The 26,585-nt window shown below is 38.7% G+C and overlaps 3 protein-coding genes across 8 annotated transcripts in view; all 3 read right to left on the reverse strand.

Annotated features, from left to right (window-relative positions):
- suv39h1b (SUV39H1 histone lysine methyltransferase b) overlaps positions 1-2,219 on the reverse strand; it is a 16,807-nt gene extending 14,588 nt beyond the window's left edge. Inside the window, exons 1-2 of the mRNA XM_030422592.1 lie at positions 2,118-2,219; positions 1,188-1,348 (exon numbers count right to left, since the gene is read on the reverse strand). Coding sequence (XP_030278452.1) covers positions 1,188-1,348; positions 2,118-2,136 — 180 coding nt within the window. The 5' untranslated portion in view covers positions 2,137-2,219. The remainder of the gene's footprint in view (positions 1-1,187; positions 1,349-2,117) is intronic.
- Positions 2,220-2,476: 257 nt separating this feature from the next.
- On the reverse strand, positions 2,477-15,034 carry LOC115584811 (organic solute transporter subunit alpha). Of its 2 annotated transcripts, XM_030422591.1 has the most exons (8): positions 13,393-15,034; positions 13,111-13,338; positions 10,436-10,587; positions 10,246-10,319; positions 9,501-9,656; positions 7,218-7,329; positions 5,778-6,030; positions 2,477-4,911 (listed from the first exon to the last, which is right to left on the reverse strand). In XM_030422591.1, exons 2-8 carry the CDS (start codon positions 13,175-13,177, stop codon positions 4,472-4,474), a joined length of 1,254 nt encoding a protein of 417 aa, XP_030278451.1. In that variant the 5' UTR covers positions 13,178-13,338; positions 13,393-15,034; the 3' UTR covers positions 2,477-4,471. The 2 variants fall into 2 exon arrangements, with proteins under 2 accessions (XP_030278451.1, XP_030278450.1); XM_030422590.1 differs by having other exon boundaries at positions 13,111-15,034.
- A 119-nt stretch (positions 15,035-15,153) lies between these two features.
- The window catches only part of LOC115584810 (protein-serine O-palmitoleoyltransferase porcupine-like), a 31,048-nt gene continuing 19,616 nt past the window's right edge, over positions 15,154-26,585 (reverse strand). For 4 of the 5 annotated variants that reach the window (XM_030422585.1, XM_030422586.1, XM_030422588.1 and 1 more), the window contains 6 exons: positions 23,734-23,834; positions 22,847-22,923; positions 17,399-17,462; positions 17,089-17,174; positions 16,060-16,170; positions 15,154-15,720 (listed from right to left, as the gene is read on the reverse strand). In XM_030422585.1, coding sequence (XP_030278445.1) covers positions 15,619-15,720; positions 16,060-16,170; positions 17,089-17,174; positions 17,399-17,462; positions 22,847-22,923; positions 23,734-23,834 — 541 coding nt within the window. In that variant the 3' untranslated portion in view covers positions 15,154-15,618. The remainder of the gene's footprint in view (positions 15,721-16,059; positions 16,171-17,088; positions 17,175-17,398; positions 17,463-22,846; positions 22,924-23,733; positions 23,835-26,585) is intronic. The other variant, XM_030422589.1, reaches the window with a different exon arrangement.

The following is a 26,585-nucleotide window of genomic DNA, read 5'->3' on the forward strand; positions in this document are numbered from 1 at the left end:
TCAGCTTTCAAATGAAGTATCATACATCCATCTAGGACTTGTAATTATTGTGTTATAAGCTTTTCCATTTGGGTATGCTAAATAGGCGAAAATGACCAAAAATAGGTGGGTGTGACCAGGATAAATATCTAATAGTATATATATATTAATTAGAGTGTGTGTGTAATATATATAATTGATATATATATATATATATATATATATATATATATAGATATAGATATATATATATATATATATATATATATATATATATTAGATAATATATATATATAATATATAATACTATATATTATATATATAGATATTATATATATAGATATAGATAGATATATATACTACATACATACATACATATATATATATATATATATATATATATATATATATATATATATATATATATATATATATATATGTATGTATGTATGTATGTATGTATGTATGTATGTATATATATATATATATATATATATATATATATATATATTATATAGATATATAGATATATATATAGATATATACACATATATATTTACACATATATATTTTCACATATATATATACATATATTTACACACATATATATATATACACATATATATATATATATATATGTATGTATGTGTATATACATGTGTATATATATGTGTATATATATATATATATATATGTGTATATATATATATATATATCAGGGTTCGTACAAATTTTTCAAGGTCAAATTCAAGCACTTTTCAAGCACTTTTAAGGGTCATTTTTAAGATTTTCCAGCACCTTACTGCTGGGGTAAAATACATATCTAAAGGAATATATATACTTGTGATTTTTTTCTTCACTTTTTATCACAATTATGTACATTGTATTATGCTGTAAACATCTAAAATTAAAATAGCAAAAACTTCAGAAATTAATTATCCAGTCTGATCCCAATTTTGTAAAAGACACAGAGTTATAATGTCAAGCACTTTCAAGCACTTAAACTAAAATCAAAGCACTTTTCAGACCTTGAAAACACAACATTGAAATTCAAGCACTTTCAAGGATTTCAAGCACCCGTACGAACCCTGATATATATATATATATATATAAATGCTATGTAATACATGCTTCTTAAAACTTGCAGTGTGCCACAGATCTGCACAGCTGTTAATAGCAGTGAGTGGTCATGAGTTATAATACCTTACCTTATTCTTCTTGTAGTCACAGAGGAATTCCACCTCATAGTCATTGATGTTGGTTCTGCTCACCCCAAGCTCTTGACAGTGGAGCCTCTCTCCGCGACACAGGGCTTCCAGCTCTTCCCAGAACATTTTACAGGGCACGCTGCAATCTGATACAGCAACTCCTTTAAACCAATAACAGTACTTCATTTAACCAGTTTATATTCAGAAAGGGGGCCACACCGACATACATTTAAAAGTCAGTCGATTTAAACTGGCATTACACATTTCTGCGGGAGCAAGGCTGAATAAAATGACTTTGATACGTCTTAACGTGGCTTAATTTGGCATACGTATAACACAGTGAGAAGGATTTTTATCTCGATTAAATTAAACTTTCAATCTAATAACTCCACCTTCTACCGACACTGCATTTCCCACACACGAAAATTGAGGTTAAAACCACTTGGGGATTTGAATCGTGGCGGCCATGCCCTTCATGAACACATCAAACTGCCTAAAAAACCAAATGTATCCATATAGCGTAAACATTTAAGTGACGCTGCGTGGCGCCTGAAGCTTATCGATACAGTTTTTGCCCGCTTAACCACGCAGCCTGGCCCTACAATGAGAAGGGCTAGCCTGACTTTTTAAAGCCAATAAGTTGTGCGCCCTAAAATATAGCATACATTTAAACTTAATCGAAGTCACTCTTAATTCCCACACGGACAACTTCCTAACAAAAGAGAGAGCATTTAACTGCTTCGGACCACTAACTTCGCTTCCTAGTGTCACCGTGATATACAATCCTTCAGCTCTCGTTAATGCTATGTCAGGACAGAAAGGTGTGCATATTTGATGTCTTCAAAGATTTTACACTTAGGTGTAACCGACTAGAAATAGTAAAGTAACCTATAATGGAATATAAAGTCATTTGTAGTCAACATGAGTTACCTTTCAAATTTTCCGCCATGTTTTCCGCACAGCCGCCAAAATACAAGAAGCTATACTGGTGGTGAGTATCTTCGTGCACAATCGAATGTAGTGGCTGCTGATTGGATGAGCGTCATGTGTCAGCTCTCCCATTGGCTCAGATGTATCCAAGAGGGCCGACCGGAAGAAACAAATCGTGCGAATCTCATGTGAGTGAGTGGTGCTGTGGAGTCCTGCATACTACATATTACACAATCATTGGATCAGTCACACTCTGCTAGTATGGTCAAGAACCTGTACGTGAAAGTCGCTTCCTTCCCATATTGTGCATATCACATATCATTAGTGCTGCTGATAAAATAAAAGTCAACACACAGAAATTGATGATCACATCATTTTGGCTTTGAAACACTAGTAATGGAAATTGTTATTACTTACTTACTACTAATATGTGAAACCTGAAACAATGCTTTAAGCCTACTACATTTGAAACCAAAGTTGAATAAATGCTAAAATAAATGGCAACAACATTTCAACACCAGTAAAATTATGCATTACAGCCATCATTTCAGTATATTCAAACTCACATTGTAGTTCATGCCATTAAAATAATTTTAGTTTCTGTTACAGAGGTTGGGGTTAATATATTTCTTTTCACGGTAACGGAGTAATTTAACACATTACTAATGATATTTAAGTAATATATTACTACAGTTATATCATGTTATGAGTTACAATCCACCTCACCGACCGCAGTGAAGTGTTTATTGTTGTTTTTTTGAGAACCCATTCACACCAACATGACCATATTAATACAGGCTCTGTGTGTTTAATATAGCCAAGCCTATACGCATTTGTTCAGTCTCTTTGTGACTGAAATGAGCCTAATGATGAAGCCTAATCCTCTCTAATTTACATTCTTTAATCATATATTCCCATGCATTCATTGTTCTGTGGACTAAAAGAAAAAGATTTCTGTCTCATCATTGGCTACATTATAGAAGGTATAGGTCTGTTGTGTTTCATATGACTGAGCCTACAATTGAAAATATTTATTCCAATCTCATAATATATCAGACTTTGATCCTTTGTCTGCCTTCTATAAAGGGTTTTTTGTAAATCTGTTAAAAGTAACTAAAAAGTAGTGTAATAAGTAATATATTAGACTGTGCAGACAGTTATTTTGTAATGTAATATATTATTAATCATTAATGTATTATTAATTAAGGCAACCGGTAATATGTAATATATTGCATTTTGAAAATAACTTGCCCAACACTGGCTAACAAGTGGCTGAATGAGACTACATAGGTTGTCAGGGACATTAAACGTCACCAAGCCATGCATTGGGATTCATCTAGTCACTAGTCCGTGTTCACAGGTGGACTCCTGCTGCAAACTATTCTGATTTTAACTCTACAACTAGTAGACTGATCAGTTTAAAATAAAATGAATATAGTATATTACAGTAAGTGTAAGCTTTACTGTTAATGGCTTTGGTAATGCTCACTATAAAAATGCGTTATCACTATAAGTCTCTCTATAACTTCCAGTAAAGAGTCAGAAAGTGAGGAAGGAACTCCAAGAGCCAGTACGGTGAATACAATTTTAAACATTACCTCATCTGTGAACTTTTATGCCCCTGTTAGTTATATAGATTGTCATTGTCATGTAATGATGGTTGTTTTAAGTTGAAGACAACAACTCCCATGATCCCATGCCACATATGTCTTTTGATTTAGTTTGAATGAGATGCCTCTAGTAGCAGAAATCACATACCGATTATTAAAATGTAATATAAAAACTGTTTATGCTTGGAAAAAAAATGTTATTTTATTGTTTTGGTGATACTTTTGTGTAAAGCCATGTATAAATAAGGGTACAATCTAAGCCTCAGTAGATCAAGGAGATGCAGTGCTGCAGGTATATAATGAGCCTGTAAATAGTGGCACAGGATTTTAAGGGCCTTTAAAATCCTTATCCATTCTACGTTCTCATATGTACATCATGTTTTTCCACAATCGATCATTGTGTGTGGTACAAACTCAACACCTATTAAGCACCAACATTTCCCATGACTTTCACAATGATGAATATGTCCCCGTTCTGTAGCAGCTTGTGGCAGTAGTGTACAGTTTGGAAAGTTCAAACCTTAAAAATGTGAGCTAGAATCTTCAGGGAATGGGCATCTGTGAAGAGGGAGATTCAACACCCCCACAATTTCCTTTATCTTAGGCAAGTATGTGTGCCACTTTCACAGGGCATAGAGTGTGCAGTTCTCCAGACATGTCCTTAGGGCCCAACACTGAACCAAGTCAGCTGTTAAACTTAGACTTACTGTATTTAGTATTTTGTTAAAGGTCTTCCATAGTTGGTCAAACCACAGTGACATCCTCAGAGTCCTGATAGTTAATATCAGCCTTGACAGTAGTGTGGGTCAGATCTACACCCCGTTCCTCTGCAGAACTGCGCTCCATTGGTTTTGGCCTGCCTGACTGTTGACCTCTGACCTGAGGGAAGGGGAAACCATCCAGAGGTGAATGCTCTATCCTGCAAAGGCTGTCCTCGCTGTTACTGCAGTGACTGGGGTTGGAGGCATTGACGGGCTGGTGGCTAGACCAAGCCTCCTGTGATAGCAGGCCGGGCTTGTTATGTGTCATCTGACCATCTTCAGTTTGAACAGCTTTCTCCACCTGCCAGTCACCGACAGGAATCTCCACATCCTCCGCCGTGCTTGGCTCCACCTTACGGAAAGTGTGACGGGCATACAGGCCAATGCAGAACATCTCCACAATCACACAGTAGTGGTAGATCACTGAGGGTGCACAGACAGCACAAGACACAGGTTTGAAGGGCATATACAGCCAATGTGCACAGTGATTGTAGAATGAAAGCAGACATGTATCACTGCCATCGTCTCGTACAAAAGTGGCAATTCAGCTTCCAGTAGCCATATGCATTAAATTGTTTTTTGTATGAGAAAGCCCCTCTTTCCTTAGAATGACCATTTGACTTCTGACACTTTAATTAACTTTCTAAATCCTCAAACTTTCAGATCATGAAACTAACTATTTCTCAGTCTAGGCAACAGCATTATAGATTTCACACATACACATATATTTCATACCCTACCATACCACCAGATTACAGAGCAGCTTCTTTTTCTTTTCATCTTCAGCATTCCACCATAAGAAGTTGTTTATTTTGAAAACTGTAATTAGCATAAATCGGAATCCAACCTGGTGACATGCATGAAGATTAACTTTAATAAGTACACAAAAATAGCCAATCTTCTCACTAGTTGCCCTGTTTGTTTATGGCATATAGAGACATCAGTATGAGATTGAGATTATTAAATTTCACAACCAGTTAAAAGTTGTTTGTACCATGTTTAAACAATAACAACATTAATAATTGATAACATCAACATGTTGCTGACTGTTGGGTTTTGAATGTGATGTATCGATGGTTTGCAAAACATTTGCAGGAATAAGTGAAACATAATCATAACAGATTATTGACATAGACATGGAAGTTACATCACAGGCAACTTTACAACTTATCTGTTATTGTAATGAGTAGTTCAGAAAGCACCTGCTAGTTGTTCTCCTAAACTACCTAGGCAATGGTGAATGTGATTTGAGAGCGAGACTGGAGATGGTGAGATTCGCTGTGACTTACACTGGGACCTGGCCAGGACAGAGAAGGGTGGTGTGCAGGGGATCACCTCCAGAGCACCCATGGTCTCTAAGATGCCACTCTGCAGGCCACACAGCACCAACACTACAATGATGCAGATGAATTTGGGCCTCAGTCCATAGCCATGTAGAGCACTCTTGGTGGCTTTGTAAAACAGAAGGTGACCGTAGAAGGACACGAAGGTTGAAACACAAATGATACCATTCACATACAGGTTGGGGTTGACTGAATCCACCTGGGAACAAGAAGGCAGTTGTCACTAATTTTGTCCTTTAACCTGTACTGTGCTATTTGGTGTGTTTCTAGCTAAATGTCCTCAATGGAAGGCAAGGTCATATTCTCCTCCTGGCTGCATCCCACTGCCTCTCTGATCTCCAACGACTCAGAATTATAGTGGAGATAACAGCATATTGCTTCTCCTTGACAACATTCATAGTGTTGCACAAAACTAACAGAAGTAGTTGTGTGAAAAATGAAAAAATCTCCAAATTCAGTTAAAACACTGCATACTTTCACATCTCTCCAAACGTGCCAATCGATGCACAGAATGCATTTAAGATGCTGCTGCTGACAATCTGGCAAGAAATTAATTTGAAGCATACTGGGACATTTAGTCCTGTTTATAGAAAACTTTATCTTTTGCTTTCAATTTGAACAATTATAAAGACTCCTGATCTAGTCAATGAAGGTAAAAAATAATTGTGAATGCAAAGATTGATTGTTACTTTAATTTAGACTCACTTACACTCAGGTGTAAGAATATGGCCAGAATTCAAATGTAGCTCCAAAGACATAGGGGGCAGCAGATCACCATCCGTATAGCAGCAGTATCCAACAACTGCTGCTATTTGCTAGCTATCCTTGACTAGAGCTAGCTGCCATTTGGGTAACCCGCTCCTGACTCAGTTAGTCCTGGAGCCAGTGGCTCTCTAGAGTGTGACTGAACTTAGACCTCAGATCACAGGGGAAGTCACCATGGGCAATGGGGCTTGGCTCAACTGGGTTTAGCAACTTGAGAGTGAACATAACTGAACTGAACTCAGCCTCTCAGGCCTACAGTTGCCCGTTTAAGATGGGATACTCTGTACCACAGTACACAGATGTCTTTGACATAAACTGTTGTTTCTTCACATTCTCTTCTCTCACGAGTTATTTTGATAAAGAAATGTTTTGAACATAAATTTGGGGCATTTCTTACCTCATGCCTCTTTTTGGGCAAATGATCAATATTATTAACTGTGATGAAAGAAATAATAACATTTTTAAAAAGTGTGAATAAAGAGTGTGAATAAGAGAGGGGCTGGGAAAAAACCCGGATCACCCTTGCTTTAAAATATATATTACATCACCACAGACTAAGCTTGACTACATGATGCTTGTTATAAGAATGAGCACAGATGGAGGTCTAAATATATGACTCACATCACCATAGTCATACTGTTCATCTGTCCACAGGACGAGAGTGACAAAGAACAAGATGCTGCGGACAACAGAGAGCTGCAGCACAGCGGCCATCATGCAGACACGGCTGTTGCTGCACACGAGAGAGGGGAGAAAACTTTTAATGTTAGCAGCATGTTGAGTCACAGTGCTCACACACTGCATTTTATACACTCATACCACAATCACATCAAACTGTTGAACATTCTTGTATGTGTGTGCATGCATTTCACTGTGATATTGTCAAAATTCCCCAGGTGCTGGTAATAGATAACTCTGGCCATTGTTGTGCATGTAGGTGCTAAAAAGAGCATGTTCATTTAATGTGTTTTTTGGTGAACAGTGTCTTGAACGTTAATGTTACGTGTTAACTCTCGCAAGGTTAACCAATGCTCATAAGTACAAGTAGGCATTAATAGGGATGTATATCGTTAGGATTTTAACATGTAATTTTGTGTAAAAAATAAATAAAGACTTTACAAGATGTCACAAGATTCAACCTTCTATTACCACAAGGTAATAATAAAGCTTCAACAGAACAGAAGCTATGTAATTACAAATACTCCGGAAAAGATAACAGGACTTTTATATCTGGTGGATGCCGGAGCACGACGCAGCAATTCAGCTGCATTTAGCACCGAGCAGACAGGAAGTCAAGTACCGAAATATCAATATAACATCTGGTTACTTTTCAAAATAAAACAGTCCGTGTTGACACCAGCACACAAATCTATAAAAAGAGACACACAAGCTCTTCTACTAATCCTTCGGTCGGGAACACTTACTGTTGTTGATTTTATGACACATACCTATAACTGCGGTCGCGAGTGATTATGTGATTATCGCGGAAACTCCTCGGCCTCGCGACGCCAGCTGTCTACCATGTTTGATTGCTATAACAAAGCGAGTACAGTTAGCAGCACGGCTAGCAGCCCGGCTAGCGCTAAAGATTGCAGCGCCATGACAGCGGCACCCGGTTTCGTTTCTGCTACGTCAAGTCACAGTTTGTTGTTAAGTTTATAGTCATTACAGTTGGGTAGACGTTCAGAAACCATCAATGTCAAAAACCAATAAAAAAATCATCAGAAACCCTAGTACCGACCAGGGGCGGTTCTAGGGGGGGCCAACAGGGGCCAGTGCCCCTGTAACTCGGAGTCTGGACCCCCCTGTGGCCCCCCTGACAGGGAGTCTGCATCAATAATACAATGACAGATTTCTTGCAATGATTTTGTTCTGAAGGGAAAGGCAGAAATAAAGTGTCTCAGCAGTTTACTACCCAATCAAAATTGTTGAAATTGTAAATACTGCTTTGTCTGAATGAGGGATTTATCCTTTTTTCCGGGTTGTATGTGCCCCCTAACAAAAAAGCTGGCCCCAACCTGGCCCCCCTAATAAAACTGGTCTAGAACCGCCACTGGTACCGACCCAATTAGGAGCCAGTATCAAAAAGTACCGGTCCTCGGTATACATCCCTAGACATTAATAAAGTGCCATTAATAAAATGGGTAAGATTTCTTGTCTAATAATCAAGGCACCGAAGCTCAAGTTTCTGGAAATTCATTAGAAATCCAGTGGTGGATGATATTGTAGAGCCCAGAGCCCTTGAGGCTCAGCTCACAACTGTTTTCAACACGGAAATTGGATAAATAATCACAGAAGACATTCAGCATTTACTATTATCAATTTATTTGACAAAAACTCCAAAAAGACACTGCAGTTCAAGGGTGGATTACAAAGCTGCTGACACAGATACGGTTGCAAGGGAGGCCTCATTAACACTACAGTGTGGGCGAGAAACTAAGTTTGTAACATGCAGCCTTCTGGAGATACAGTATTTAGCATGTTGAGCATGACATATTTAATGACGAATATGACATTCTTGATGACGAGGTTTGTGATAAGAATTTCAAAGACATTATCCTTTAAATAATGTTTTTTTATTTTTTTACTTCCATCAGTGATTGCTGCAATGCTTTACTGCTGCAACGCTTTACTGCTGCAACATGTTCCATCCAACACTATTTAGGGTTTGGAGTGGAGGGGTAAGTGGCTGTGTGAACTGAACAATGAACTAGCTCTTGAGAAATGTTAACATGCACAACAATGACTGTGGCACAAAGACGTACTAACAACCAATAACATGGATTGTTCTTAAGATGCTGCACCTGTGATGGTCACTAGATGTTAGCTGAAAAGGCAATCCTTGACTCCCATCCCACATTCACATATCACACATTCAGTGCAGAATTTGTGTCAGCTGTATACCTGTTGATGGCTACCATTGGGAGACAGCAGCAGCAGCAAAAGGGGAAAGGATCTGGAGACACCCGCTGTCCAGATAAAGCAGCCAGCATACGAGTTTTCCCTCCAAAGAAATCTGTGATCAGCCCCATGAATTTCAGCAAGGTGATGGAGTGATACCTGCAAAGGCATACTCACTGAGACAGGAACAGTAATGTACAGCACCAACGTACAGTAGATGGGATTACAGTCTCCTATTACAGCATACTTGTAAACAACTGCGGGAGATGGGGACTTGTTTTAAAATGTACTAAACAACAGGAAAAAAAAAGTGATATGGCTCCATACAGTTTGTCCAGTGTAATCCAAGTCCCAAGACTCCTGAAATCTGGAATGGATTTGAAAATATGTGATTTACACCCTTTAAAGCCAAAATCTTTAAAGTAGCAGCTAAGATAAACTAAGTGTTAGTACACACCCTGTCTGACGTGAATGCACTAGCTTGACGGCCCATCAAGAGTATATTCAAATCAGTCTGGAATATCTGAGCTTTTTGGTTGATTCTTTTACATTTTCATACAAGACCCCATCTACTTCAATTATTTGGGAGAATGCTTCTATGCTGTCTTGCTGCAAAGCACCAGAAATGTTTAATGCACTTGAATTCCACCCGACTTACCATCAGCATGGGGGTGAGTAGAAACTGACTGACTTAAACATTTTTTGATTAGCTGTTCCTTTAAGTTTATGTGAAGACTTTTTAACTCACAGTGAAGCAATAAAGTTACACAGCGAGGAAGAGCGTGGCACATACAGCGCTAAAAGGGACGTCAGGGCAAACACCTACGAGAAAAGAAACATTCAAAGATGGAAGTAAATTGTAGGTGCCACTTGGACAAAACATACTTCAGACTTAAGGTGGTACCTGATTTGGTATTATTTGAATGAGGGGATGTTACCGGGTACATTCCTAGTATCCAAAGGTACAGCCGTTTTCGTCTGGATGAGGGAATGTGGCGCAGGAAGAAGCCCATCTCCTCCAGAAACAGCCCCAGTAAAATGACAGCCAGACCAGCAGGGATGAGAAAGAGCCACAGCTCATCTTTAATGGCTGTAAACACATAGTCATATAGTCTGTTTTAGAAACCACTGAGTCCTTCTGACCTGGCATTAGCATGCATCTCAAGTGACCGTTTGTGACTGGATCTCACCTGCCAGCTCTATATACTAATAAACACATACAACAAATTGACTTTTTTTTGACAAAAAAGAACAAATCAACTTCATGTAACTTTGTATACCATTTGCGAAATTAACCCCAAGGCTCAAATAGTTAGTAATTACAGGGATACATACAGGCAACAGGGATTTTCTCTGAAGGTAGGAAACAAATAACTAAATGTTTTGCATACTGAATTTACCAGAGGGCACCAGTGATTTAGCATTTGTCATAGTGAAATATCTATGAGAAAAGGTTTTTAAGATTCTCCTCATGAACTCTAATAATTTGTTAAGGGAGTCTGGTGATATTGCAGTTATTGGTTCAAAGATTGGACCGGCTGAAACAGATATGTGTGTTCACAAACATCTGCTGCTAACATTGGAAGGTTAAGAGAGCAAAAGCACATAATCTACATTACAGTGAACCATATGGAAATCAGACAGTGTGTAATCCAGTCTGCCCATCATTATGTCTTGTTCTTCTCTCATTCTTCTTCTAGTTTCACAGTTGAGAAGGCAGCTCCTCAGTGTAGTCCAAGACGCATCCCTCTGGATGCATGTTCAAACCAGGTCTGAACAGGGCAACAGGCAAACTGACACAATGTTTTTACTCAAAGGACGAAAGATAACATAAATGACATGTGGCAAATTTAAAAGAAGGCCAAAATAAATGGGTGTTGATATAAACAGAAAAGTTTACAATGTTTCTCCTAACTCAAAAAATCACAAAATGAAAGGTATTTTAAAAGGAGTCTGGGGAAGGGAGGGCCCGGGGCCATTCATCACAGGTATGAACATTTTTGAATATCAAAGAAGACATACTTAGCAGACAGGAATGCCCACCCCAACACATATTCCCTCTGAAATGATTCTGATGAACACATTTAAATTAAAGTAGGCCTGTGCAGTTTGTACCTGTGTGTTAAATTTCCACTAATTTTGATTCATATGAAGTGTCCTTAGATACTCCCTCTCCTCTACAGTTGTATGTGTCCCAATTTGAATGTCATCCCCATTAATAGCAATGTCTACATGTCTCCCACTTTTGCTATGCTGTGTCAAGTTCTTTTTTAAATGTATGGTCCACATTTACAGAATTATACATCTTGATGAGATACTGAGCTTTATATTTCTCCACATTTGTTAAAAATGCAAAATGATTAATATGCCAAAAATATTTTTATTCTAATTCAAGCGATGAGGTGAAAATGTATTTTGTTATTTAGTTTATAAAACTATAGGTTATACCTAAAAAAAAAAACAAATAAGGATCATACAAAGAAATGATGGAGCACTGTGAAAATTATAAGTGTGTATTAACTTGGTGATAAGCAGACTTCTCCTCAGTTTATAATTCATTAAGTCTAAATATCTTAGTTATCGCTCCATGTGCCGTTTCATTTCTTGCAACACGCAAGGAATAAATCGAAATAAATCTTGCTAACGCGACATTACCACCAGCTCTCCGAGAGGCACAAACTGAGGCTACAGTCTGCTAATATTGTACGTTATACGTGGCAGCATTTTCTTTCAGTGAAACTAATGTACTGTTAATAAAAATTGTACATTATGTTGGGTTTTTTTGCACCATTAGCAGTGGGGGGAAATATATACTATGGTGGGTTGTAATCTTTAATATTACTCTCACCTGTCCAGCAGGACACTTCTGCAAACATTTCTCTATCATCCGAGATATCCATCTTGGAAAGGCAACTACAATGTGTATTGCTGTTTTATGCCATAGCTCCCTATCTCGTTTAGTGTATTAGAGTTTGTTTGTTTGTTAACCGATTCACACTCCTGTGATCTCCCTTTTCTTTTACTTTTTTAGTACAAAATAAGTATGATCCAGCATCCTTTGTCAGATTGTGGTTTCAAACCTACCAGCCACTCGCCCGCCTTCTATTTGGTCTTTCAGCCGATGCATTTCCGGCCGCCGCCCAATAAATTAAAAAAAGTCAAAGGCCCTCAATATTGTCCAAATTGTCCTTTCTAGGCTACTGTAGAAACATGGTGGTGCAACATGGTGACCTCTGTGGACAGGGACCAGCTCCCTATGTAGATATAAACGGCTTATTCTACGGCAAACAACTCTTATGGGTGATTACACACAAATTAAAACATACTTATGGATATTATTTTCCTATTTCTGCCAAGTCTGTTCTGCTCGATGCCACTACATATTACGCACTGTCCCTTAAAGAATATCCAGCCATTATTATTATGTAGACTTGGTCACAGTATTATTTTAAAGATCCTTGACTGTTTAATCTTTCTGACAGAGAAATTCAACACCTTAAAAAATATCTAACCAAAGCCAGGAAGAGAAGAAATGCATAATTTTGTATCATTCTATATTAAAGCCAACACCCCATAATGTTCAACTATCAAGTAACTAGAGAACTTTACTTACCACTGAAGATTTGTGATGACAAGGGGATCTCAGGCCCAATCCAGCTGCAGTTGGCCCCTCTGCCCATTCTGTATATAATTTTACTTTCCACTCTGTCCACGTGTCACACAACAAACACACACAGACATAGGGGTAGTTTTTACACAGTCACCTACAAAAACCTACTTCTTCCAACTAATGGCACGGCACCAAAGTAACCTTGTAACCTCCCTGGATCGGGGATGAGAATAGATAGAATTACTTTAATGATCCCAGACTGGGAAATTATTTAAGCCGTGAGAAGCCGTGGTGTTTCAAACTGTTTCCACAGGATCTTGTCCTATCATTTCCGTGTTGACCTAAATAATCCCTGTCTGACGAGAGAAATTAATGATTGACTAAGTACAGGTAAGAAGACAGGTTGGGGATCCAAGTCCATCCTGCACTAGGCAAGAAGTTCACATACTATAAGGACAATTCATTGAAAAGTAGACCTCTTAAACATTAAAGTTACACTAGTCAATATCCTTACATAAACAGGGAGTCAAATGACTACATGTTTGAAATATGAAATGTCCTTAGATGTTCCCTCAGCTCTCCAAAGTGTTCAAGCCAGTGTTTTTGGTATTACGCCACATTTAGTGCAGTTGTTTCAAGTGTAAAAAGGTCTGATAAAGCCTCTGTACACTACCTGCTTAGCACCAAACAGCACACAGCATCCACCCTCACCCATGAACAACTTGAAGTTCTTCCCTCCTCTTCAAATCGTGATGTCATACACCTATTTTAGATTTTCAGTCCGTACCTGAACAGATCCTAATATGTTGAGGGCTTTGTGATACTAAGTGCTAACTTCTGGGAACTTTAAGACTTGCTCTGTTCAGCTTTCCCTCAACCCTGACCAGTTGCCCAGTCCCTGCCGCTGAAACACAGCCCCAAGGCAGTCTTGCTGCACCACCATGCTTCACCATTGGGATGGTAGTGGGAAAGCTATGAGCGGTGCCTGGTTTCCTCCAGACATAGCTTACAATTGAGCCCAAATAGTTAAATCTTGGTTTTATAAGACCAAGACTAAGTTTTATTCTTCCATTTAAGAATTATGGAGGCCTTCAATGCAGCAAAACCAGTGGGACCCAGGTACACCCACCAATTGTCTGGAGAAGTCTGGCCAGAAGTGGTCTTCATGCAAGAGTTGCAGCCAAAAAGCTATACCTCTGAAACTGAAACAAGGCGTCAAAATTTGAAATATATAGCTGTAGCAGAAGGCAGTTTGTTTGCTGGCGAGCAATACAATAATGAGTGTCTGCAGGCAACAGTGAAGCATGGTGGAGGTTCCTTGCAAGTTTGGGGCAGCATTTCTGCAAATGGAGTTGGACATTTGGTCAGGATTAATGGTGTCGTCAGTGCTGAGAAATACAGGCAGATACTTATCCATCATGCAATACCATCAGGGAGGCGTATGTTTGGCCCTAAATTTATTCTGCAGCAGGAGAACGACCACAAGCATACAGCCAATGCCATTTCCAAGAACTATCTTCAGCATAAAGTAGAACAAGAAGTCCTTGAAGTGATGTTATGGCCCACACAGAGCCCTATCTCAACATCATAGAGTCTGTCTGGGATGACATAAAAGACAGAAGGATTTGAGGAAGCCTACATCCTCAGAAGATCTGTGGTTAGTTCTCCAAGACGTTTGGAACAACCTACCAGCCGAGTTCCTTCAAAGACTGTGTGCAAGTGTACATAAGAGAATTGATGCTGTTTTGAAGGCAAAGGGTGGTCACACCAAATATTGATTTAATTTAGATGCATCTTCTGTTCATTCACTGCATTTTGTTAACTGATGAAAATAAACTATTAACACTTCCATTTTTTAAAGCATTTTTAGTTTACAGCATTTTTTGCAACCTGCCCAAAAACTTTCTCATGAAATATTGTGCATGATGCTGATGTAGGTGCTTAATACTGCTATATGTATTTGACGATGACATGTGAATCACCATGAACCATCCCCCAATAATTAACAGTGTGTTACTGTGCTGACAACCATGAACCAGGAGCTTGTTTACTTTACACAAAAGTTTAATAGAAAAAAATACAAAAAACACACGAGCAGCAGTAAAAATCGATGTAATCATGCATCTATAATGATGCTAATCCACCGAGATGGTTTTGGACACGGACACCAACAGTACTGACCAAATACATTTGTTTCCAAACAACTGACTACAGGCAAAGGGAAATTAATGCCTTTTGCATAGCTACAATGAGGTCTTATATGTAAGGTTCCGTACCGTAGTTTCAGATAAGATTCCAATGCAGTCAAATCAATTTCCGGGAACACTCCCTTGAATCAGGATGTACAGGTCTCAACAGTATACTGTAGGCATGTTCTTACCCTGCATCCATCACTCCATAAAAGGCATTTCTTGTACTTGTCCCACAGCACTTCACATAACAAGTTCCTGAATAAAACCTGCTGTATGATAGACGTGGTGTGTACCAGCCTTCCCTTCTGCTCCAATGACATCACTGAATTAAACGGTAGAAGACCCAGGAGACGAACACAACCCAGTGGCTCGCCCAGTTCAGCTCAGACCACCTCTGGATGGTGTGAAGGGCTGCGTAACCCTGCAGACATGAGCGACAAACAAGCATCCGTTTAGACAGAAATTTTAACTCAAACCAATCTATGTTGTGTGGTGCTCCAACACGAATAATGTTAATTCACTTTTGTTAAGTAGTCTCTTGCCTTTTGGATTGCCGTTAAGCTATAGCCAATTAAACTCCAAAATTCCTGTGCAGGTGTTTCACATTAAAAGCCTCCCATCAAATCAAACTGTATAATCACTTCCATGCCTGGTAGGCTTTTAATAAAAAATCTTTTTAAAAAGTCACTGTCCTGCAATACATCTTCTTGAAATTTACATGGCATGTAATTTTTTTTTTTTTCTCCTGTGGTGCTCTTACCTCTTCTACTTCCTGTTCATCATCTCCAGAATCAAACATAGAGCCCAGGTACGTGAGGTGGAAGATGGCCAGGAAGCTGAAAACCAGGTTCAGCAACATCACCCAATACTCCTACAGACAGCAGGAAACTGTCAATCAGCTACAAGAACATTTTCATAGTGTCTCTCAATCTTTTTATTACTTCAAACGGGGTGAGCACCACACTTTAAGCTTGCAGCAGCTAGCTGGTTTAACACATATTAATTCATTTGTGGTGGTCCGCCACAATATCAACATTGGCTGCCACATATTGATTTTGTGCTTTTGGAGCTGTGTGTCCGTTCTCACTCACTCAAGACAGCACACCCGTCAGTAAATAGCATGATTTTATAAACTTCCATACAGTGGATGGTGGTGTTTTTGTAGTCTGCCACTAAAACCGACAAAGAAGAGGAGAACTATATAACGCATTTGGCTTTCAAAATTGTCAAGATTGTCAAGATTGTCTCATTGTCTCATTGTCGAGATCCAGCCCCCACAAAGAGTGCCAGGCATTGAATCCAGTTTTTGTTGTGGCCAAGCCGTGTGATTACATTGTCATGTGATGCACCGGGGTCTCTTTCCCAAAAGCCAACATTGTGAAAGACGTGTCTGTAAGCCAGTAATAAACGTAACCAAAGTACACTGCAGTGTTCTCAATACACTGCAACGGTTTAGTCGCAGTCTACATGGGTTTTTTCCAACCCCCTCTCACCACAACCCTTGTGTGTATTTCCTTTCTATTGTCTGTAAGTTACCAATAATGTTAAGCCTAAAGCCTACAGACTTCTAAACATGGAATACTCAGACTCAAGGTATATCAGCAGTGGGCAAACTCTCACTGAAACTTACGCATAAAGTGTTCATATCCCCCCCTATAACCGCATTACTATGCACTATGCACTATGCAGATGTATAGGATGCTATACTGGTTGCAATTGATATCGTTATATTAAGTATGTTTTGAAGCATTCTTGTTCCCTACTTTGCTGAGTAAAACAGAAGCTGTACCTTCTTGTGCTGATGGCTGCAGTCAGAGGTGCAGGGCCTGGACAGGATACATGCACTGAAGATGGATGCAAGCTTCTTTCTCAGAACTGAGGATGAGAAATAAATCAACATCATTGACTATTATGAACACTATTATAGTAGTTCAACAGGGTCTGTTATATGTATGCACCACAAATTATGGGATGGATGAACTGAAGATGTAATTTCAGCATCTTTTTCAGTAGTTTAAGCAGGTTCAAGTCATAGTTCTATTCAACCTTCATTGCTTCAACTTTCAGTTAAACATGTCAAACTGAAATGTTCTTCATACCATGTTCAACGTATGTGATGAAGCCCAGAGAGAGCAGAACAGCTCCCAGGTGAAAACTCAGACCCTGAAAAACAAACAGCACTGTAAGTACAGGTAGTGATGATCAGATATTTATCATCTTACAGAAGGTACACACAGTCCCCATGGAACTCTAACATATTTTTAAACATCAGTAGAGTGCAGATCTCTGCAAGATGTCCCTGTATACACTGTCCTGAGTGCAGGAGCAATCAATTCAAATGTAAAGAGCTCTAGTTAAACCAAATTTCCTCAAGCAGATGTCATTAGACCATTCTAATGTGTAACTTGGGGTCTGATTCAGTGCCATTAGGGGCAAACGTTTACATACACTTGTAAAGAATATGTATACAGGTTTTTTTTTAAATGTGACTTAATTCAAAAAGTGAAACTTTCATATATTCTAGATTCATAACGCATAAAGTGTTACATTTCAAGCCTCTTTTTGTTTTAATTTTGATGATTCTGGTTTACAGCTTGTGAAAATCCAAAAATCCAATACTTGAACATATTACAATATTATATTAGACCAACAAAAAAGGATTTATAATACTGAAATATCAACATTTTGGAAAGTAAGTTCATTTATGAACTCAATACTTGGTCAGGGCTACTTCTGCATGAATTGCTGCCTCAATGTGGTGTGGCAGGGAGGCTATCGGCCTGTGGCACTGCTGAGGTGTTATGTATATAGTCTCCTGTGTAGTCTCCTGCATGTGTGCAAAAAAATGTAAACTATTTTCCGAGATCTAGCAAAGGCACTTAACTTGCTGTCCACACAGCCCGGTTGTTAATGATTAGAAGTTGCCATTAGTCTGCTGATTATTTAGTTTTAAAATATGGTGCATACATACATTCAGTCAGTCAAAAATGGTTGTTCTTCTATTAACTGTAACAGTTTCAGAGAGCTCAGAGCATCCTCTGTTTGGAGGATATTTTTGGTCATTATTAAAAATTCAAAGTCCAAATAGAAAACTAAAAGTAAATAAAATCCAACAACTGGAAATAATCAGGTCAATGATAAACTTTGTAAATGTAAAATGATAATCTGAAAATGAAGGCCAGAGTGAGTAAATTAAAAAACATTTAAAATAAAACTAGGGATGTCCCGATCAGGTTTTTTTTTACCCTGATCCCAATCGGAGGTCGCTTGGTACCTCCATATCATCCATTGCCATTTTACATATTCCTTACGTTGTCATGTAAAATTAAATGGACCAGTTGTTTGTCTATTTCACACGCTTTCATCATCTCCTCAATTGCTTGTCTTACATGCTTTGCTGCAGATCGGATCGGGACATCCCTATGTAAAATGCAAAAGCTGAAATGGAATGTTGAAACTGAAAGCATCTGCGGAGATGAAATTGTACATGGCACTGAAAATTGACAAAGAAAGCATGAAATGTGACACTAAAATTTGGAATAATTAAATAGAAATGTTTTTATTAAATCAAGGGGAAATAATCAGTAGATCTCAGCAACAAATATGTTTAGGCTACAATTGTCATGATAATGAGTAAAACCAATTAAAAACTAGAACTGCAAGCAGTTATGAAAGGGGGCCAAGCCCCCAGCGTGTCTAGGACCCGGCGCACCGCAGAGCCCACAGAAGTTGGCCCCAAAGGATGACGGGCTCGGGGCAAAGTGAGGACACAGGCCAACGTCTGAGCCGTGGTATTGGCTGTAATGGGAAGTGCACCATAAGTGCAAAAGGCTGAATGTGTGCCGATTTGGATTTGTTGTAATAAGCCACGCCCACATTGACCAGTCATGACCACCTTCAAGATATGGCCTCAAGATTGGCCCTACATCATACCACCAAATTTCTTAAAAATTGGTGTAGCCGTTCAAGAGATATAAACTTCCCATATTTTTAGCGCCCCCTAATGGCCAAACTTCGCCAAATTCGGCTCATCCCTTCCCAGTCTCATGGCAACCAAGGATGTCAAATTTGGTGTTAATAGCCTTTAGTTTGACCGAGATATCAAACAGTTTACATTTTTATAGCTACCTACAGAAATTTGTTCGTTAATAATTAGTGCATTTTTTGACCGAGCAAAAATCTTTTGATAACTTTAGATCAGGTCCAGCTGAAGAGTGTACGTGCTAAGTTTCACGCAGATCGGAGGAGTTCGAAAAAGTAGGTTTTCCAAAAAAATCTAAAAATCTAGTTATAACCAAACAATCGTTTTTGTTAGCTAAAAAACACATATTGTTTCATATTTCAGTCAAAATAAATGCTTTCAACATCCAGACGTCATCCAGAGGCTCTGTGCCACATTTGGTGCAAATTGGCCTATAGGTGGCACTATAACGGATGTAAATACATTTTTGCCTTCAACTTCCACATTTTAAAGAACACAGTGGGTGTGATTCAGTACAACAAATCCAAATCGGCACACATTCAGCCTTTTGCACTTCTGGTGCACTTCCCATTACAGCCAATACCACGGCTCAGATGTTGGCCTGTGTCATCACTTTTGCCCTGAGCCCGTCATCCTTTGGGGCCAACTTCCGTGGGCTGTGCGGTGCGCGGGGTCCGAGTCGCGCGGGGGGGCTTGGCCCCCGTTCATAACTGCTTGCTCTAGAACAGATGGCTACGCCATTTTTAGACTAGTCTCGACCAGGATCATTGTTTTTATGCCATGATGACATTATTTTCAATTCTTATTTCAAAAGATGTTCTAGATGGTATCATGAGTGTTTAATCTCAATTATTTGTTTGTAATGTACCAAGCACTAAGGCCTTATTGTCAAATTTGACTAATTTATCAAAAATATAAATGTAACAATAACTTGTTTCACCACTCAATTGGAAACAAACTGTAAACAAAAGGAGTTAAGTCATATAGGATACCTGCCATCTAGTGACTCTTTGTGCACTCTTTACATCTGCTGTGAAGAGTACCCACTGCAGATACAACAATCTAGTGTGTTGTCATGGTCATGTAGCTCTGTATTGCTTTGAAGGACCAGCAATCTGTTATTAAAGCCACTAAATCTGCCCTTCTCAGACCTCCAGTAACTTTTTCCTTCACATTATCATACATGGAGGGCAACACCTTTGTGGTAAGATGGGATCTGCTTGGCATTTCGTAACGTGGTTCCAGTAGGCTAAATCTTGGGTTTTCCACCACTGAATAAGGTAGCATGTCTGATGCTACAAATACCCCTATTGTGCTACTTATTGCTTTAGCGCAAGTTTAATTCTGTGGAAGTTTAGCTGTGGTTTTATTTGTTAAGCCTACTGCTTTATGATCCCTGCGGTGATGTCCTGCCATATTTGTCATATTGCCAGTGGATGCAGATAGCAGAGCTCACAAACTATGGTTTTCTTGTCAACAACCCAAACGTTGCCATGGTGCCTTTTAATTGGTTGCAGCTTCAGGTTAGAGGAGGTAACGTTGACTCGCTGCACTATAACATGCTGTGTGTGTTTTTCTTCCCTTCTGCCAGCAGCCTGCCAGCAGCCCCATTGAACTCCCATTCCTTTGGGATTTTTTTGAAATCCCATAACTTAACATAACATGTATCCTGTGCCGACATGTAGCTTCTGTATTTTCTACATTAACAATACAAGGCCAAACAGGCTCAACTACCTCGTATGTATTATTATCATTATTGTATTATGTATTATTAGACTGACATAATTATGCCCACGTCTTTCATTCGCACAATAGGGAAATAACCGTACTGTTCGAACAAGACGCTAGCATACAATCTGAAGAGAAAGCTTACGTTTAAGATATGTTGAGCAAACTTACCAGAACAAAATGATTCTGTAAGGTTTCTTATCATTTATGTCAGAATGCAGATCTTTCTGCATTTTATTTCATTTTGAATGATCTGCAGGGCAGTGTTTAAGTGTTTAAATATAGAAATGTTTAGGCCAAAGAGCACGAGATTATGTGTCCTGAGCTTGGCTGTTCAGTGCAATATTTTACATAGGCTTGATGTAAGATTTTTATTTTTGGTATTCCCCTTGGGTGACTTTTCTTATTATCTATTTTGTTAGATGCTACATCTGGCATCAGAATGCATTATTTAATGCACTATTTAATTCATCACACAGAATTTTATTTTTGAGAGATTCTTGAGGATGAATGTTTTGATATCCATATTGTTTGAATAGTTACTTTGATCAAGAAATGTCAAATAATCGGTAACTGAAAAACTAATTGCCAGATTAGTTGACTAATCGAAAAAATTATTGCTAGATTAATCGATTGAAAAATAATTGTTTAGGACAGCTCTAGTTAACTCTTATCATCAGGGACCTGGGATAAGAACACCGTTTATTAATATTGTTGTTATTATTTTCTTACTTGCATTATTGTAACCAAATGTGATAAATGGAGGAGAGGGAAAAGGTCGCTAGAGAGATGACACACGCGGCACGTGGAAACCGTTGGTGTTTCGAGAACGTGGCCAGGATGATAACGTGATTTCCACAGAAGGAACCCATTGGGAACCAAAAAAAAAGGATTTAAAGACACTGGACTAATGCTTGCCCACAATCCGGTTGCCAAACGGGCTGGGTGGGTTTGCTTATTTTCATTAAGACTTACAGCGGCTCGTCACTTTTGCACCTGTCAAAGGTAGTTTTATTGTGATTCTTTCAGGATTAATTCTTTCATGGACACTTTACATTGGGAATAGAATGTTTGAACTGTGGGGATATTCCGGGTTATTGGAGTTTTTTGCCAAATGTTTGTTGTTTGTATTGGAGTTTGCCTAACTTCCACTGTTTGGTGTATGCCAATGTATGCCTATGTCGGAGGTAATTTAATTTGTTTTCTGTTAATACATGGTGCCTAACCATCTGTGTGTTCTCGTTTCTATCTCATTTATTCCAAGAATATCAATACTTATAGCAGCACTTATCAAGTCCTCCCATTCCCTTAAAATTTGCGTTTGTACTTTTCCTTTGAGTTGATAATTAAGGGAGATTGTTACAAGACATCCTACTAACAATCAATATCATGACATCCCTGATAAATAAAATACATTTTATATCATAAAATGACATACACAATAGGAAAAGTAATTATCATATTAATCATAATTATAAACAGATGTATCATCAACCGTCAGTGAGGACAATTGCCTACAATGTATTTGATGGTGGCAGTAATGGACCTGGATAATGGATAGGGTGAAACTGGCCCAAAAAAGGGTTGAGAACCACTGAACTAAAGAAATATGTATGTTAAACCTTAGTATTCACAGCCTCTTTTCTATAAGTGAAATATTACAGTCACAAATGGATGACAGGAGATTGTATGCTCATCATGTGTCCCCATTCTGTGGTGAATGTAGATGTGCAAAGAAAAACAAAAAAACTCTACATGGTTATAGTATACTTTATATTAAAAAAGTTCAACAACAGTGTAAAGAGCTCTGGATAAAAGTGTGCATTATCTTACTAACATGCAGTAAGGCGCTGGCCATATATGTCACCAGGATGGCTGCAAAGGTCCCCAGTTTCATGGCACTTTTAAAAACATCTGAGGAACATGGAGGACATAGTAAACACACAGCATAAAGACAACTTGTAAATAAAGTTATTAATGTTACTTTCAATAAAACCTGTAACAGACTGTCAGTGTGTTTTGGTGTACCAAGTGAGTAAATGCTTTACAGTTTGTCTAGTAGGTAGGTAGTTAAACACCAGTAGATCTGCAACTATTATTTTCATGCAAAAAATAAAATTAGAATGATAAAGTTCAAAAATTAGGATGATAAACATTATATGTACAAAACAATGGACCTTTTTAATCTTAGAAGGTGGTCAGTTTGATTCTCATAAATTCCCTTTGCTGAAACAACCTAAAAACCTAAAAGTATTTTTGCGCTAAGCAACAGTCATAACTAATGCCAAGGTTGATGAGCCTACTAACAAGATGATCAAAGTGCCGCCACAATTGCTGACATTGGCAAGGAAACAGAAAGACACTTCAAGCAGAACTAAGTGTGTCCACCTAAGCGCATTTTCTGTGGCCAGTGTATTTTTTCAATAGTTTGTAAAGGATGTGTCACAGATTCCCAGCTTTATTTTCTATGAAGCAGGCTAGTCACAGGATATGTAATGGCATGATAGACCACAGCTGGTATCGATTTGTTTTAACAAAGCAATGGCCAGTGGAGAAACTCCAACACTATAGGCCGGCTGCACAAATCATAAAACTGATGTAATTCAGCTGCTCAGTCAATCAGCAAGAAGTTGTTTAGATAATTGTTAATTCTGTGGGGTTTGGTGTTCTGTAGCAGTGTTCAGTAATGTTGGTGTTTTTAATACAGTGGAGGCTTGGACTTACATTTTTTCATCCATCGAGACATAGGGATGTTCCAGGACGTCACCACCAGGACCATGGAGCGAGGCATTTCGACACTGAGAGGCTTCACCACACTTAAATCCCTGTGCAATAAACACACCAATACTGGGGAATAGGATTAGGAATTCGGCCGTTTCCGAAAAATATGATGACACCTAAATCCTATCTAAATGGGAGAGACTACTACTACACATCTGAGTGGAGATATGTAATTCAACATTCACATGCTCCCCCTAGCTCAGATAATGGAAAACAAAAAAATACGTTACCATGGTTATGCAGATGACACATTTATATAACCATATCACCAGAGGACTATAATTCCATACCAATGCTGAGTAGATGCATTGAAGAAATCAATGATTGGATGTGTCAGAGTTTTCTTCAGTTAAACAAAGATTAGACTGAAGTAACTGTTTTTGGAGCCATGTAAGAATGACTAACTGTCTCGGTTCAGCTTCAATCTGTAATGTTGAAAACTAGAAACCAAGCCAGAAACCTCGGTGTAATCATGGACTCAGACCTGAATTTTAGCAGCCACACTAAGACAATTACAAAGTCAGCTAGATATCACCTTAAGAATATAAAGGATTAGAGGACTTGTGTTTTGGCAGGATTTGGATAAACTTGTCAATGCATTTTTCTTCAGCAGACTCGACTCCTGTAACGGTGTCTTTACAGGACTCAAAAAAAAATCCATCAGTCAGCTGCAGCTGATTCAGAATGCTGCTGCTCAAGAAGTAGATCACATCACTCCAGGGTTGAGTCCGAAAATCCATACTATACACTACATACTCAATAGGGATGGGTACCTTTCACATTTGAAGCGATACGGTACAAATACTCGGTACCTGGGAATCGGTACCGGTATATATCGGTACCTGTTTTCGGTACTTTTTTGCCTATATGTGTGGTAATTAAAGTTATTTTGTATATAAAAAAAAATAGTCAAAACTTCTGAATTTCTTCTTCTGAATGATTTTTGATGATCTAAGTATTAATAATAATCATTGCGACAAAAAATTAACAAAGTCTGCAAATCAAGATAAACTGCAGCAGCAGTGAGCCTGCTTTCTTTTTTTCAGCAGTATAGATATATACTCCATGAAAGAACATTATAACATATGATATTGTATAAAATAACATTTAAAGTAAAAAAAAGAGTAAAGTTGCAGTGGGCTACTATTATAAATACGCACCATATATAGTTTTAATTATTATCATTATCATTATTATTATCGTTATTATCATCATCATCATTATCATTATCATTATTAGTAGTAGTAGTAGTAGTAGTAGTAGTAGTATTTTTCTGCATATTCTTGACTTGGGAGCATCTGTAACGCTGCAGTTTCTCATCGGGCATCAATGAAGTATTTCTGATTCTGAACTGACTTCATATATTATGAAGTCAGTTATTTAAACTTAAATTTAATTAAACAAGTTGACAGTATGGTAGAAAGATGTCACATTTACATGTCAGGATCTGGTTATTATAGACACAGATTAAATATTTAATTGTCATGTATCATCACAGTAACAGCGTTACATACATTAGTAGCTATAAACACTTGTTAAACATTATAAAAATACATATTGTGGTTTGGTGCGGACCTGTAGACTGAACATATAAGAAGTAGTTAATGTTTATAGTCATCAGAGAACGTTACGTTGTTTTTGGTTCGTATCCGTTTCCTGAATTAACTTATTAACTTATGGCACTTTGTAGAAGTGAGCTTTATAAAGTTCACTTCATTGACTCGTATTAGTTCACGGGGCTGAGCTGCCTCCTCCCATGGCGGCGACATTGACGTACGGTCCAGCGCTCAATGAGGCGTCTTTGTATATACACTACTCACAATAAGTTAGGGATATTGTGAGAGACTCAGTGGATTTCATACATACGGTGTTTGTTTCACTTCAGAGAGCTTTGGGATAGGGAGGCAATTGTATTGGGGTGATAGACACACCTCATGTTGTGTTTTCCACGTAATGGTCTCACTGTGTACAGTGTGCCTTTCATATTGGGGCCAATACCAAAAAACTAAAAGACAACCCTTTTCAATGTGGCATCAATTTCAACATTCTGAGGGTATAAAAAGCTGGTATTGTCAGTAAGTCATTTCAAGTTCATCATTCAAACAGCCATGAACACACGACGTCACTTAACGGACGAGCAGCACCACCTGGCCATAGCGCGCCTTCGGGTCAGTGGCAGGCAGTCAGATGTTGCTCGTGAACTTGGTGTGTCTCAAAGTGTCATCAGCAGACTTGCATCAAGACACAGAACTACTGGCAGAGTTCGTGACAGACCCAGGAGTGGAGCCCCAGGAGTGACAGACCGCAACGATGACCAGTACCTAAGGACCTATGCACTCAGACATCGTTATGAAACTGCCACACAGCTGCAGGCCCAGTTACAAGATGTGAGGGGTACTAGGGTTTCCAGACAAACCATTCGAAACCAACTCCACCGCTTTGGCTTGAATGCCAGACGACCATTGCAGGTGACTCCACTGACACCAAGACACCGCCGTGAACGTTTGCAGTGGGCACAAGACCATGTGACCTGGACAATGCAGCAGTGGTCTACCGTCCTGTTCACTGATGAGTGTCGGGTCACCTTGCACAGAAATGATGGTCGTCAGCGTTGCTGGAGAAGGCGAGGTGAGCGATACGCCGAGGTCAACATGGTCCCCAGGGTTCCCTTTGGTGGAGGAGGTGCAACAGTCTGGGCAGGCATCACCAGTCAGCGCAAAACAGATTTGGTTATTGTAGATGGCTCAGTCAATGCACGTTCTTACCTCAGAGACATCATAGAACCCATCATCATC

This window comes from Sparus aurata, chromosome 7, assembly GCF_900880675.1.
Source record: "Sparus aurata chromosome 7, fSpaAur1.1, whole genome shotgun sequence".
NCBI classification, from domain to species: Eukaryota; Metazoa; Chordata; class Actinopteri; order Spariformes; family Sparidae; genus Sparus; species Sparus aurata.

Coding starts and splice junctions, on each gene's coding strand:
- LOC115584811 (XM_030422591.1), bottom strand. CDS start 13,177: ATGGGCAGAGGGGCCAACTGCAGCTGGATTGGGCCTGAGATCCCCTTG. Junction 7,330..9,500: donor CCAATGGTAGCCATCAACAG/GTATACAGCTGA, acceptor TCTCGTGTGCAG/CAACAGCCGTGTCTGCATGA. Junction 4,912..5,777: donor TGTCCTGGCCAGGTCCCAGT/GTAAGTCACAGC, acceptor GTGCACCCTCAG/TGATCTACCACTACTGTGTG.